Source organism: Rhea pennata, chromosome 3, assembly GCF_028389875.1.
Source record: "Rhea pennata isolate bPtePen1 chromosome 3, bPtePen1.pri, whole genome shotgun sequence".
NCBI lineage: Eukaryota > Metazoa > Chordata > Aves > Rheiformes > Rheidae > Rhea > Rhea pennata.
The window spans coordinates 66,725,299-66,737,465 of record NC_084665.1 but is presented as its reverse complement, the minus strand read 5'-3'; the positions used below and the strand labels follow the sequence as shown (position 1 = coordinate 66,737,465).

Below are 12,167 nucleotides of genomic sequence, written 5' to 3'. Positions count from 1 at the left end.
TACATGACAATAAAGCAATCCTCTGGCTGAATTGTCTCTGAATCCAAACATAAAGGCAATGCATCTTCTCACTGTTTAAAGTTCTCTTTTTCAAATGGCAACTTTTTTTCCTTTTGTCTACTCTCATTTTGGAAGCATTTTGCAGAAACTTTCCACAGACAGTTCCAGCCAGCCTGGAAAATTTTATCCCAGTCTTTATATGTTGGTCTTGGTATTAGAAACTGTAAATATGGGGTGTGTCAGGAACCATCTTTAAGCCATCCTACTAGCTCTGCAAGAGATAACTATAACCATGTGGTATCACATAAATATCTGTGGAGCGGGTGCTCCAGGAAAATGGGAGAGTAATGCAGTGGAATATTTCAGTTCACCATTTAGCTGAATGCAGATGGGCCACGGGCCAAGATTCAGCTCACCTAATTTTAGTTACTTCAGGTAAAATGTTTAATTAGGATCATCATTCAAAGCTCTTTTCTGAGTAATGTCCTTCATTTTAGATAGTTTTCACTGGAGGTGCAAAGCTGTGCAAGAGTCTTGCTTTTATTATTTCAACAGGCTTCTTATGAGAAGTGTACAGAAGAAGGGCACAGACTAAATTTTGAAAGCCTTTAGGGAGAGAAACAGGCCCTTCACACTTGCTCCTGCTTAAGATCCAAATTGCCTTCCAGAAATACCTGCCGCTCTGTTGATTTTAGAGGGAATGTGTGAAAAATGTAGTCCTCACTTAAAAGCCTCACTTAACTTCCTAAAGATCATGAGATGAATGTGACTTGTGGTGCATAGAGATAAGTAGTACAGACTAAACCACATGAAATGCCTGAATTTGTGCATTTAAATGTTTGTGTGCGTCAATATACTTCATCAAAGGTGTATATGAGGGCCCAAGGTCCTTCACCATACAACACACAGTATAATGTTAGTTCAAGTTTTGTTGGGTCAGCTGTTCTGCTGACTAAACCTACGCAAGCTCTGTTACAACACTGCCACTGAATCATTACTTCCATCTCCCAAATGGGTGCAACCTCAGCTGCAACACTTTTAGTCAAAAAAAAACATAAAGCCTTTGACAGCTATGGTGTCAAGAATCCTGGACCTTTGCTTCTCAGTCCAGAGACTCTTCTCCGAAGGCAATCTAGACCTTCCATAAGGCCTGCTGCCACACACACACACACACACACACACACACACACACACACACACACACACACACACACACACACACACACACCAACAACAACAACAAACGGCAGACTACCATAAACTCCATGATTCCCTTCCTATGTGACTGTACTATGTTAGACTCAAAAAATGTTGACCGATTATTCACCTTCCTTTGAGCACACTGAAACATGGTGGTGTCATGTGCTGAAAATTCACTGATAATGGTTGCAGACTTGTGCACAAAACAGCAACCACACAATTAGCTAAGAAGGCATGGGAAAACAGTTAAAATTGTAAAGGAAGTGTTTGCTTTTAAAAGTAATTCATTAAAATTACACCATTTAGTTGGCACAGATAAAATTCAGCAAAGTCAATCTCCGAGTCACTGAAGTTCCATACCTCCATAACATTAATGCCTTCCATGTTTCTTTTTTTCTTAAAAAATGTTAGACAGTATTAATTTTTTTTTTTTACGTTGGTGTGGCAATTTGTCGTCTGCTTATCTACACAGCACCTTGCTAATGCCTGGGAAATGCTGTAAGGCAAAGATAACGCATAGCACAAAATTTAGTTACTAAGCAAGTGCAGTTTCATTTTCTGTAGGTGCAGATGAGTACTATGCATTTTAACATCTCTGGGCTATAAATCATGACAAAAGATGTTTCAGGCACATTGTAACACTGAAAGACTTTGCAGGGTTTGTCAGTACAGTAGTAAAAGAAAGAATGAATTTAGCGCTGTTGGAGTTTTAGGATGAGGTGGCTACATCTCTTTGATATACTAACATAATCCAAATGCAGAGGAGTTTCTCAACTGCTATAGGTTAGCATTTTCAGCTAAAAATGTAGTCTTCCAGAAACATGGTTTATACCTGAAGCATACAGTTCTTTTTGTTCATATCACCAACAGGTAATAAAAGAAATTACTACATGCTCGTATCTCAGAAATACTGTGAACAGAAAGACAGTCCGTATGAGAACTTGACTTGCACTCTTTGCAACGGCACGCGTTGCAAAGTTGATCCCCAGTCCCTCTTACAGACCACTCAGCAGCATTCTTAAATAAGCACTTAAGGTTTAACAGCTCAGTTTTAGACAGGCATGTCCAAGAAAGTATACTATCATTAGTGAAATCTATCTTCCTGATACAAGTTTTGTTACTAGAAATTTAGGATGCAGCATGCTACCTTGCTGCAACAGCTAGAGCAGTGGCCTGTGCTCCAGGAAGGACAGGAGCAAGCATTTTCCATCAGCTTTATGAAAGACTTGCTTTTATCATATGCCTGCAGCAAAACAGTAAAATTGTTCAAGTCTGTTATACGACAGCTGACTTAAGGACTTGATTCTGCAACTGTAATTATGTTCTGTCTACACCAGAGAGCAGTACTATTGTTTCGTTAGACATAGATAAACCCACTTTAAGGGAGAGGGAACACTATCTAAGGTATAGAACACCATGAACTCGCACTAAATGATGTGAATAGCAGTTCACATCCGGAAAACCAATTATTTTGGCAAGGTAGATCCGGTTCAGCCCTTGATACAGTAACTATCACCAAAGTAAAGTCACGCAGGCATTTTTTCCTGGAAAGACTGGCTGAAGCTTTTTGTGGAAAAAAGCTAAATAAAAAATAATTTTAAAATTAAGAATGACACAGTTTATGGAAATATTTTTCAAGATTTTACTGCAAACCAATGGGTTTGGTCACAAAAATATGATACATATAACCATGTTAATTATATTACATTACAATGATGATATACATTACAAGTAAGTCTGTAAGTTTAAATATACATCTAGAGTTACAACTGAATGTACATATATATATTTTTTACAATACATACAATCAGGAATGGAAAACCCCCAAAACCATAAATAATACTCATTTTACAGATGACATTTTTTAAACTTAATTAAAAAAAAAAAAGGAAGAAAGACCAACAGCTTTGACCAACTGCAGCTGGGGCATTTTGGTCCATAAAAACCCCTTTCTAAAAAATAGAAGTCTTTTTTCATAGCAGCAATGCTTTCTTCAAGCATTTGGATACAAGTAATTGTGAGCCCAGTTCAATAATTTTAGTTGACTGTATAGATTTACAAAAAAAAAATTCAAAATTACACTTAATTTATCTTCCAAATATGGAAGAAACAAACAATGCCCCACATTGTGGTATCCTGCAAGTGTCACATTGATGCTTTAAACTACGTCCATCTGTAGTACGCAAACCACACACACATACCATTTGTTCACATAGTAAACCCACATAAATGAACTGAGAAACACTCTGCAACGGGGAAAGCTTTGGAGCTAACAAGATCTCATCAGAAAAAGGCACATTTCATAAATCCTTATCACATTCAGATAGATCTTCAGGCAAGGCTTTTCAGAACATGATTTCAAAACAGCTTGTTCTTATTCCTACAGTCTGCCATAGCAGTCTATGGCAGCAGTCACTTCTGTTTGTTTTTCTTTCCCAAGGAGACAGCACCACTTTGGGGGAAGAACAAATGGAAATGAAAAGCCTGTGAAGCTCATTTAGAGAGTGATGTCCTCTTCAAAAAAGCTTCCGGCAAACAGTGTTGTTGAAATTAAGGCTGCAAAGCTGCCATGGTAGAAATGTGCAAATTCTGTTTCAAGATGACTGGCCAACTGGCAGTTCAACCAGAAGGTCAAATAAAAATAAAAAATAATAGTTATTATTATTTAAAAAAGAAAAACACAAAGTGTTCACAAGAAAGAGTCCATGGGCGGGGCATATGAGAAGCCTAAAAAAGCCTCAGCAGCTTCTTTGACACTGGCAGTAATGAGGATGCTGTCTGGAGACTGGCCAATGGAGTTGGGGACTGGCTCATCTGTAAACTCAGGATCGAAGTGTCGCAGGTCACTGGGGCCACTCTGTGGAATGAGCAGAAAAGGAAAGAAAGTGTTTAGACCAAATCTGCCAAACTTGAATGACTTCACAGTTCAATTCAAAAATGGGACAAAAACCCCATGTGTAAAGACTCAGTGTTAAACAGTGAGCCTGAGGTGGTAACAGCCTTTGCCAGTTAGTTTTGACTTTTCTTTTGTGTGTGTGTGTGTGGGGGGGGAAATCTTGCTGCATATTGTCTCACTAAAAACAAGTTGATTCAATTTAATACTCCACCTTCCAACTAAGCTCATGCAACAAAAGCCAAATGCAAACACACCACTCTCCCATGCAGCAGTTTACAGGGGACGACTTTGATCTCTGGGCAAGTTGTTGTACGTAGTTCAAAAAATGCTCAGAAAGTAGAAGGGCAACCTCTGTAACAGATCCCTGTTCTTGCATGTTACATTTGGCTTGTCAAATCTAACTCTCCACTTGGGAAGCTACTTAGTTGCCACACCTTATCTTCCCCCTCTTTGATAAAATGGGGGTGGCAGGAATTATTTTAAAATAGCCATGCAAATGAAGCATTTGTGTGAGGCCAAAAGAACAGCTAAATTTAGACTATCCATCAACAAAGAGTCAGCTACTGCTTATTTTAATCCTGTCTGGTCAGCAACAAGGAAAGGAGAAACTATTCCCTAAACACAGCAATTCGGCCAGTTCCATTCGGCTGCTGGGCATCCCACAAAGACAAGATGAGAGGGAAAAAAAAAAAAAAACAACCAAAAAAAAATCCTACTCTTTATACATTCCACAATTAGAAGTGATACATACCACATTTGGGTTAAAAGGGGGTGTAATCTTCTTATTAATAAGATCATCCCAGTTAATTGGTGAGAAGAAGATGTGATTCTTAATCTCCATCTGTTATAGACAGAAAATAGATTAATTCAGAACAAAGCACTTTAATGTCATATATATTAATATATAATTAATATTTCATCTTCCTGTGCTGCATACAGGAACTAGACAGTATACTTACAAAGTCCTCCTTGGCACCCAGCCTCTTCGTCCTATCCTTTTGCAAAAGGCCTTCCAGGAGATGCCTAGCAGAGTTAGTAATATTTGGCTTCAACTGCAATGGTTTGTTCAAGATGTTATCATACATTTCTGCTGTGTTCCTGCTGTAGAAAGGCGGCTGTGGGAAAGGCAGAGGAGAGACCGAAGTTAATAAGGCTGACATGCGGGCACACATTTCCTGACTGCACAGTAAGCAAGTAAGCATCTGCCACCAGGGCTATTCATTACTTACCAGGCCATAAAGCATCTCATATAAGACTGCTCCAAGGCACCACCAGTCAACGGTCCTGTCATAGGGCTGCTTGTGAAGAACTTCAGGAGCAAGATACTGTGTAAGAGGAGGAAGAGAGCCCTGTTAGCCAAAAGGATCTTTACAACTAGGAAAGCCCATATGTTCTTGAACTAAAGGAAACACTAACTGGACAAGAGTGGTATCTAAGCTTCGGGCAAGTTTTACGTTCTTCATAAGCAGGAAGACAGCTTAAAAGTTGTTCTCTCCCACTCTGCCTGTTCTGTATGTGTCCTACATTCTTCACTAACAGTCTGACAGAGACCCATAATACCTCCCCCGGTCTAACCCGCTGTAAATCTTCACTGAAAATGACAATTTTCGGTAACGAGGGCAAGGGAGGGCAAGGCCCATTACTGCTGAGAGCTGAGCATACCTCCGGCGTGCCACAGAAGGTGGAGGTCGTGCCATTGTGCTCTATATTCTCCTTGCAGAGTCCAAAGTCAGTCAAGACAATGTGCCCCTGAGAGTCAAGCAGGATATTCTCTGGCTTCAAGTCACTGTGGCAACAGAGGAAAGAACACAAATATTAGAAGAGCTACAGTGAGGCTATTTTAGGTGTCATTGTTCCCATAACTTCATTAAGTTGTAAAGAATAATTTTAGCTCAGAATAGCTTTTAAGTAAGACCAACTTTGTAATGCACATTAAACAGTATGTGAGTTTTTATTTTGACAAACTGAATGACATTGCTTACCGATAAACTATGTTCAGGGAGTGCAGGTAGCCCAGTGCACTGGCTATTTCAGCAGCATAAAAACGGGCTCTCGGTTCCAGGAAGCAACGTTCCCTCTGGAGATGGTAGAACAACTACAGGAGACAGAAAGAACAAAGTCCTGTAAGCGGCGCCAAAGCCTGTTAACAATGCATTTAATTAGACTCAACATATATAGCTAAAGAGAACAATAGCAGGAAGTGGCCTAATGATCCTTTGGTAGTTCAAAACTTGGCTGGCTGGAGACAGCAGCTCTAATAACTTTTCCTCCATGACTTCTCCCCTTGGAACTCTTTATTTAAAAAGGCAGGGAGAAAAAAAAAAAAAAAAAAAAAGTCTACACTACCATCATGTGCATATTATAGGAAGTACTACCTCAGTTTTTTGATGCTTACCTCTCCACCATTGATGTAGTCTAGGACAAAATATAACTTGTCTGCCGTTTGGAAGGAAAAGTGAAGCCCAACCAGAAAGGGGTGTTTCACATTCTTCAGCAGGACATTGCGCTCTGACATGATGTGTTTCTCCTGAAGATGTAAGAAATTAATGCTTAGTGACAATATTTGCTTACCAACAGCAATTAAAAAAAAGTAGTACTTCATAGACATCACAACAGCATCACTCAGAAACAGCTTACCTCCTTCTTTTTCAGGATTGCTTTTTTCTGCAGGACTTTAACAGCATAGAATTGTTCTTCTGCCTTATGCCGTGCAAGGAGAACCTGGAAGAGGTTAAAAGCCCACAACTGAACAACACTGTGTAAACACAACTGGAAACAATCCTTGATGTTAACTGCTGAGCCCCAGCAGGGCCCCTCCGGTTGAATGTGCAAACATTTTGCTGGAAATACTTGACGCTTTTGCCATCTTTGCATATGGACCTAGCAGGAGGTTTATCTGCCTTGTTTCCTTCTCTTCCAAAGGAGAACATATTCTTCCAACCTGATTAAGCACCACTGCCTTCACACTCCCTTGCTCTTTTGTGATCAGGTTCCTTAAATGGGCACCCTGCTCTGCTGACCACCCCAGGGCAAACATGTCACTGCTACAAAGGAAGCCTGGTGCTGGGGAGTAGAGCATGCTTCAGCTCCGTTTTAAATACTTGAAATTTCAATTACCAAAGCCAGTACAAACCCAACCCTCAAGCATTACATACAAGGGCTTAAGAGTAATTAAATTACAGGAAGATTAAATGGGTTTACCTTCCCAAAGCTGCCTTTTCCAATCACTTTTAAGAAATGAAAGTCCGATGGTTTGGCATGAGGGTTGGATGATGGACCAAGATTGATCTGCTGTGAAGGACTGGGCTGGAAAAGCAAACGGACAAGAACCACTACGTTTACTGAACAGCTTGGTAACTAGAGTCTTGACCATAGGTCTTTTTTTAAAACATTAAATCAAGTGATCTTGAAAGTAAGGATGAGAACTCTCTATACCACTAAAAATGTAATCTAGACCTCTGTCAGTTGCATTAAGTTGTTCTGTACTACCTGAGAGGAATGTAACAGCAATCGATTTAAAAAAAATTTATTTTAAAATTCTTGTTGAGCTCTTAAGTCACATTCCATAATGAATGTTATAACTAAACTTTTTTAAAACATTATTTTCAGAATGGGGGAAAATTACTTACTCCTAACTTGATTACTTAGTTTCTTTTTTTTTTTTCCTCTCTTCTTTTTTAATATTTGTGCACTATGAGGTAAACTGAAGTAACCCTCGTGATGCCAACTTAACTGTGCTTCTACTACTGGTTCATTCTAAAAATGCTTTTACAGTAAAAGCTACTTACCGGTGGAGAAGGATTAGCATTCATAAGTTCAGGCTCTTGAGGCGGGGAGATTTTCAAGATAGACTGAACTTCAGGGCTGCAAGGATAAGAGCACCCATTATTAGAACGGCTGCTGTAAGCTTCAGACACGCAGATCTTTCCACTAGAGGGCGAGCAAGCATCGCACTGGCAAAAAGTGAATTTCAGTTGCAAAAAAAAAAAAATGACTTTCAGCTTGGAGTATTACAGAAGGCAACTGAAACGATCCATTCGACTTGAGCAGTAAAGTGAATCCGGATATGGTAAATTCCACTCTACAGCTTATATATATATATATATATATATATATATATATAAATATATATATATATAGTATAGTAAGTACAGCTCAGATTAGGGACCAAGCTCTAGAAGTCCAGTCCAACTGATTTGTCCCAAACCCAATCCGTGAAGATTTGTTATGAACTGAGTAATACCTTAAGAAGAGTAATTATCTCTTCTGCAATAGTCACGCTGGAGCCATTACAGTAACGAACATTATGTTGCTAGATCTCACGATATAGAGAGATAACTGTGAGTGAAATCCAGCCGAAATTTTGATACTTACTGCTTGCATGCATACGAGTTGGTGGCTATCTTCTGAATGAAGTCGTTCAGCCCCATTCTTCTCTGCTTCATAAAAGCTAAAAATAAAGACATGAGAGGAAAAAACTCGTTAAGCCACCGGTAAGCGTTAAGAGCAACCCGAGTCAGGCTGCGCTGTTAAAAAATAAAAATGAATAGACACAAAAACCCAAATCCCGCTTGAGGGAAACCCCAGCATCCCCCGACAAGCCGGTGCGCGGAGGCCGGCCGGCCGGCCGCTGCGCGCCGCTCACCGATGAGTATGGCCACCATGCCCCTCATCTTCGCGTAGCTCAGCGCGGGGCCCGCGGCCGCGGCCTTCACCGTCATCGCGGAGGGCGGAGGGCGGCGGTGCTCGGTGCTGCTCGGCTGCCGGCGCCGCAGTGCCCCGCGCCGCGCCCGGCGCCGCTTAAGTGGCGGCGGCACGGGGCGGGCCGGGGCTGCGCCGCGCCCCCGTCGCGCTCGGGGGCGGCCGCCCGGCGCTGCCCGCCCCCTCGGCCGCCCGCCCGCGGCGGTGCGCAGCCACCGGACGGCGACGGAGGGGCCCCCGCCCTCGGCCCCGCCAGCCCGGCTTGCACCGAGCAGCGCGGCTGCGCCGGCCCCGGAGACGGCTGCCGGCGCCGGCGGGTCCCCGCGGCGACGGCCCCCCTCCCGCCCCCCCGGGCTAAGAGTGCCCCCCACTCTCTGCCGCCGCTCGCTGGCCCGCGGCTCGGTGCATTTCAATAGCGGGAGGCAAAGGAATGACCAGCCCGCGGCCCCCGCTAATTGCTTGCAAATGCCGGCGCTCGGCCGCTCAAAGCCCGCAGCTTCAAAGGGAACCTCTGCGCCCTGGGGCACAAGCGGGGGTCGCCGGCCCCTTCCACCGCCCCTCACCCCCCGGCAGCGGCGCAAGCGGGAGGGCAAAGCACCAAAACCAACAGCTGCCTAGAGTTTCTTACCAAGCACAGCGAGAAGCATCAGCCCCCCCTCTTTGGCACAGCAAACTCCTGCGGCCTCGGCTCTCTCCCTTCGCCCTCCCCGCTTCTTTTTTTCCGGCCTCAAGATGCGGTTATATAAAGTTCTTTCTTGCTGCGGTCTGGACGAGCACCTCTTCCTAAAGCGCCCCAGCAGCCCGGCCAGGCCGCGTCCGCTGGCGGGGCCGCCGTCCCGGTGAGCCGCGATAAGGGCCGCTGACGTTGCCTCGAGGGAGCCTCAGTGACTCAGGAGAACAAGATTTCCTGCCCGGTTTTCAATAATGACCATAAACAAATGTCCCTTCAGTGCGCTGCCTTGATTCCGGCTGGGACATTGCAGAAAGGGAAAAGGGGAAAAAGTAAAAAATTGGAATAATAATAATAAAAAAAAACTTTTTAATGCCGAAAAGGGAAACAAGAGATAAAAAATGCAGTCCTCTTGACTTGGAGGGGGGCGGGGGAAGAGGAGAGTCCTGCTTCTAGAAAAGGTGAGAAGCGGACCCAGGACTGCACAAGTGCACAATGGAAAAAAACAAAAAAAAAAACTTTCCGCAATTTTTGTTTCCACTTTACACGCTCACGGGTACACCATGTACCCAGCACTTAATTACTAACCCGCTTCCTTGCGGGCGCGGACCCGCGGGGCGCGCCGGGGCCCGCGCACAGCGCCAGAGGCAGCGATGCCGCCGCGATGGGGCGGCCTCGGGGGGCACCAGCGCTGCCCGCGTCGCGCCCGTCCCCGCTCCCAGCCCTCGCAGCCGGGCTGGTGGCCCCAGGCGTGCCTGGAGCCCCCCGTTTTCTTTCTTTTTATTCTCTCTCCTCGCACCGCTGCTGCTGCCTGCCCCCGCAGCCCCAGCCGGCCGCTGGGCGGCACAGCTTGGCAGCTGTCTGCACCGTCTTCTCTGGGACGCACACACTGGAAAAGCACCCGAGCATAGCAATCATCAAAGGCTGCAGCTCACCCTCAGCACGGCGGCGAACAGAGATGACGACGAGTGGAAAGATGCCCCAGCGAGGTGGGCGCAAGCTTTTAAAAAGCGCCGCTTAAAAGACTTCAGAGCGAGAGAGTAAAAAGGGAATTTGCGGGCTCCGCTCCTCTCGGGGAATGCCCATGTCCTTCCCCGAGCCGAGGGGCACCTGCCCTTCGGCCCCAGGCGGCCGAGAGCAAAGCAACGGGCGCCCAAGGAAAAGGCCTGGAGAAGCTCGGCCAGGCTGGCTGTAGCTGGCTTCTCCCACTTGTTACTTCCCTCTCTTTGTTGCAAAAACTATCACTCATTAATAGCAGCGGATGAAAATAAAAGAAAGAAAAGCCTAGCAGATAGGAATAGGCGCAGCTAGTTTTTTCTCCTCTCCCCCCCTTCCCTGCCTCTCCGCTTTCAAGGTGCTGCTGTCAAATACTCGAGCCCCACAGTTTTCCGTGTACCCAGAGTTTCAGTCCTTCCAGTGCTTTTTCCTGCTCGCTGCTCCCCTGACATCTCCCTCCTGGCTAAACAGCAACGTGGCGCTCTGCAAACCCTGGGCCGGCGGCGCTGGCTTAAAAATCCTCATGCCAACCGTGCGGAGGGGCAAGGGTCTCTCAGACCGCCGACGAGCTCCGGTACAGCCTCCCCCGGCCCTTGGGGCAACCTGCCGCAGGCCGCACCAGGCCTCAGACCCCCTCTCCGGGCCGGAGCCCGCCGCCTGCAGATGCCCCGCAGCCCCGTCCGCCGCCGGCGCCTTCCCCTTCCACTTGCCCGTCGGGCTGCCCTCCCCTGCCGCTTGCACCACCGCGTCTGCCGCCGCCTTTTGCAACAGCTCCGCTGCTGTTGCCAAATCTCCCGGTCCGTTCTCCCCGTTTCTGTGCTAAACACTGTCCTGGCCCTACCACCCCCACCCGCGGCCGCGCACCCCCTGCCTCCCCGTGCCCCGCTGCGCCCCCTCCTCGCCCAGCGCTAGCTCACGGCGGAGGGGCAGGGGAAGCGGTGCTGGATGTCTGTCCTTCCCCCATCGGCAGCGAGAGATTAAAAACCCTCTCAGGCGCTGCCCTGCCCGGGGAGGGTGTCCCGCCGGCAGCGCCGGTGTCATGGAGGCGAACCCACCTTTCAGCGAAGATTTCTCCTCTTTTCCTCTCATCGCGCTCCCTGCTAAGATCCCAAACGCGGCAGCACTGAACCGTGCGCTGAAGCAGTGACTGGGCTCCCGGCCGTTGCTATAATCCCGAATAACTCCCCTTCCTGGCCGGCCCGGAGGCTGGAGGGAGGCGGTGAGTGAGGAGAGTCCAGCTGCCGTCCCGGCTGCCCCGTTTATGAGCGCAGTATCGAGGGCGATTTACATGCGGGAGCGTTATAAAGTTCAGCACGGGCCGCCCCGCACACTCTGCCCCATTGCAACATCGCCCAGAAAATTACTGTAATCAGCGGGAGTTTGTTACACACACACACACACACACACACATACACACACACCCGGCAACGGCGGTGGGGGGAGGGGGAAGGGAGGGCGAGAGGGCGGTCCGGCCCTAATTGACCTGCCGGCAGCGGATACCTCTTCCCCACGGAGAAGGGGACGCGACACGGCGGCGCGAGTGGCCTTGCACGGGGAAGGGGGGTCGAGGGGGGGGGGGTCCTTCACTCCCGCCGAGGCTCAGTGCCAAAACGCCCCGAGGCGGGGGCAGTCGGCTGCCGTCCCTGCGTGCTGCCGACGGGGCGGCTCTGCCCCGGCGCGGCGCCCGGCGCGGCTTCCCTGGCG

At 46.8% G+C, this 12,167-nt stretch overlaps 1 protein-coding gene across 3 annotated transcripts; it reads right to left on the bottom strand.

Moving 5' to 3' along the window:
- Positions 1-2,828: 2,828 nt before the first annotated feature.
- Positions 2,829-11,964, bottom strand: SGK1 (serum/glucocorticoid regulated kinase 1). 3 transcript variants are annotated; one of them, XM_062572524.1, is made up of 13 exons: positions 11,519-11,963; positions 9,426-9,766; positions 8,471-8,546; positions 7,885-7,960; positions 7,298-7,402; positions 6,734-6,817; positions 6,492-6,623; positions 6,079-6,191; positions 5,759-5,882; positions 5,326-5,421; positions 5,056-5,211; positions 4,848-4,937; positions 2,829-4,057 (listed from the first exon to the last, which is right to left on the bottom strand). In XM_062572524.1, the coding sequence occupies exons 2-13, from the start codon at positions 9,442-9,444 to the stop codon at positions 3,890-3,892; spliced, it is 1,239 nt and encodes a 412-aa protein (XP_062428508.1). In that variant the 5' UTR covers positions 9,445-9,766; positions 11,519-11,963; the 3' UTR covers positions 2,829-3,889. The 3 variants fall into 3 exon arrangements, with proteins under 3 accessions (XP_062428508.1, XP_062428507.1, XP_062428506.1); XM_062572523.1 differs by lacking the exon at positions 9,426-9,766 and having other exon boundaries at positions 11,519-11,964; XM_062572522.1 differs by lacking the exons at positions 9,426-9,766; positions 11,519-11,963 and adding an exon at positions 8,742-8,872.
- Positions 11,965-12,167: the final 203 nt, after the last annotated feature.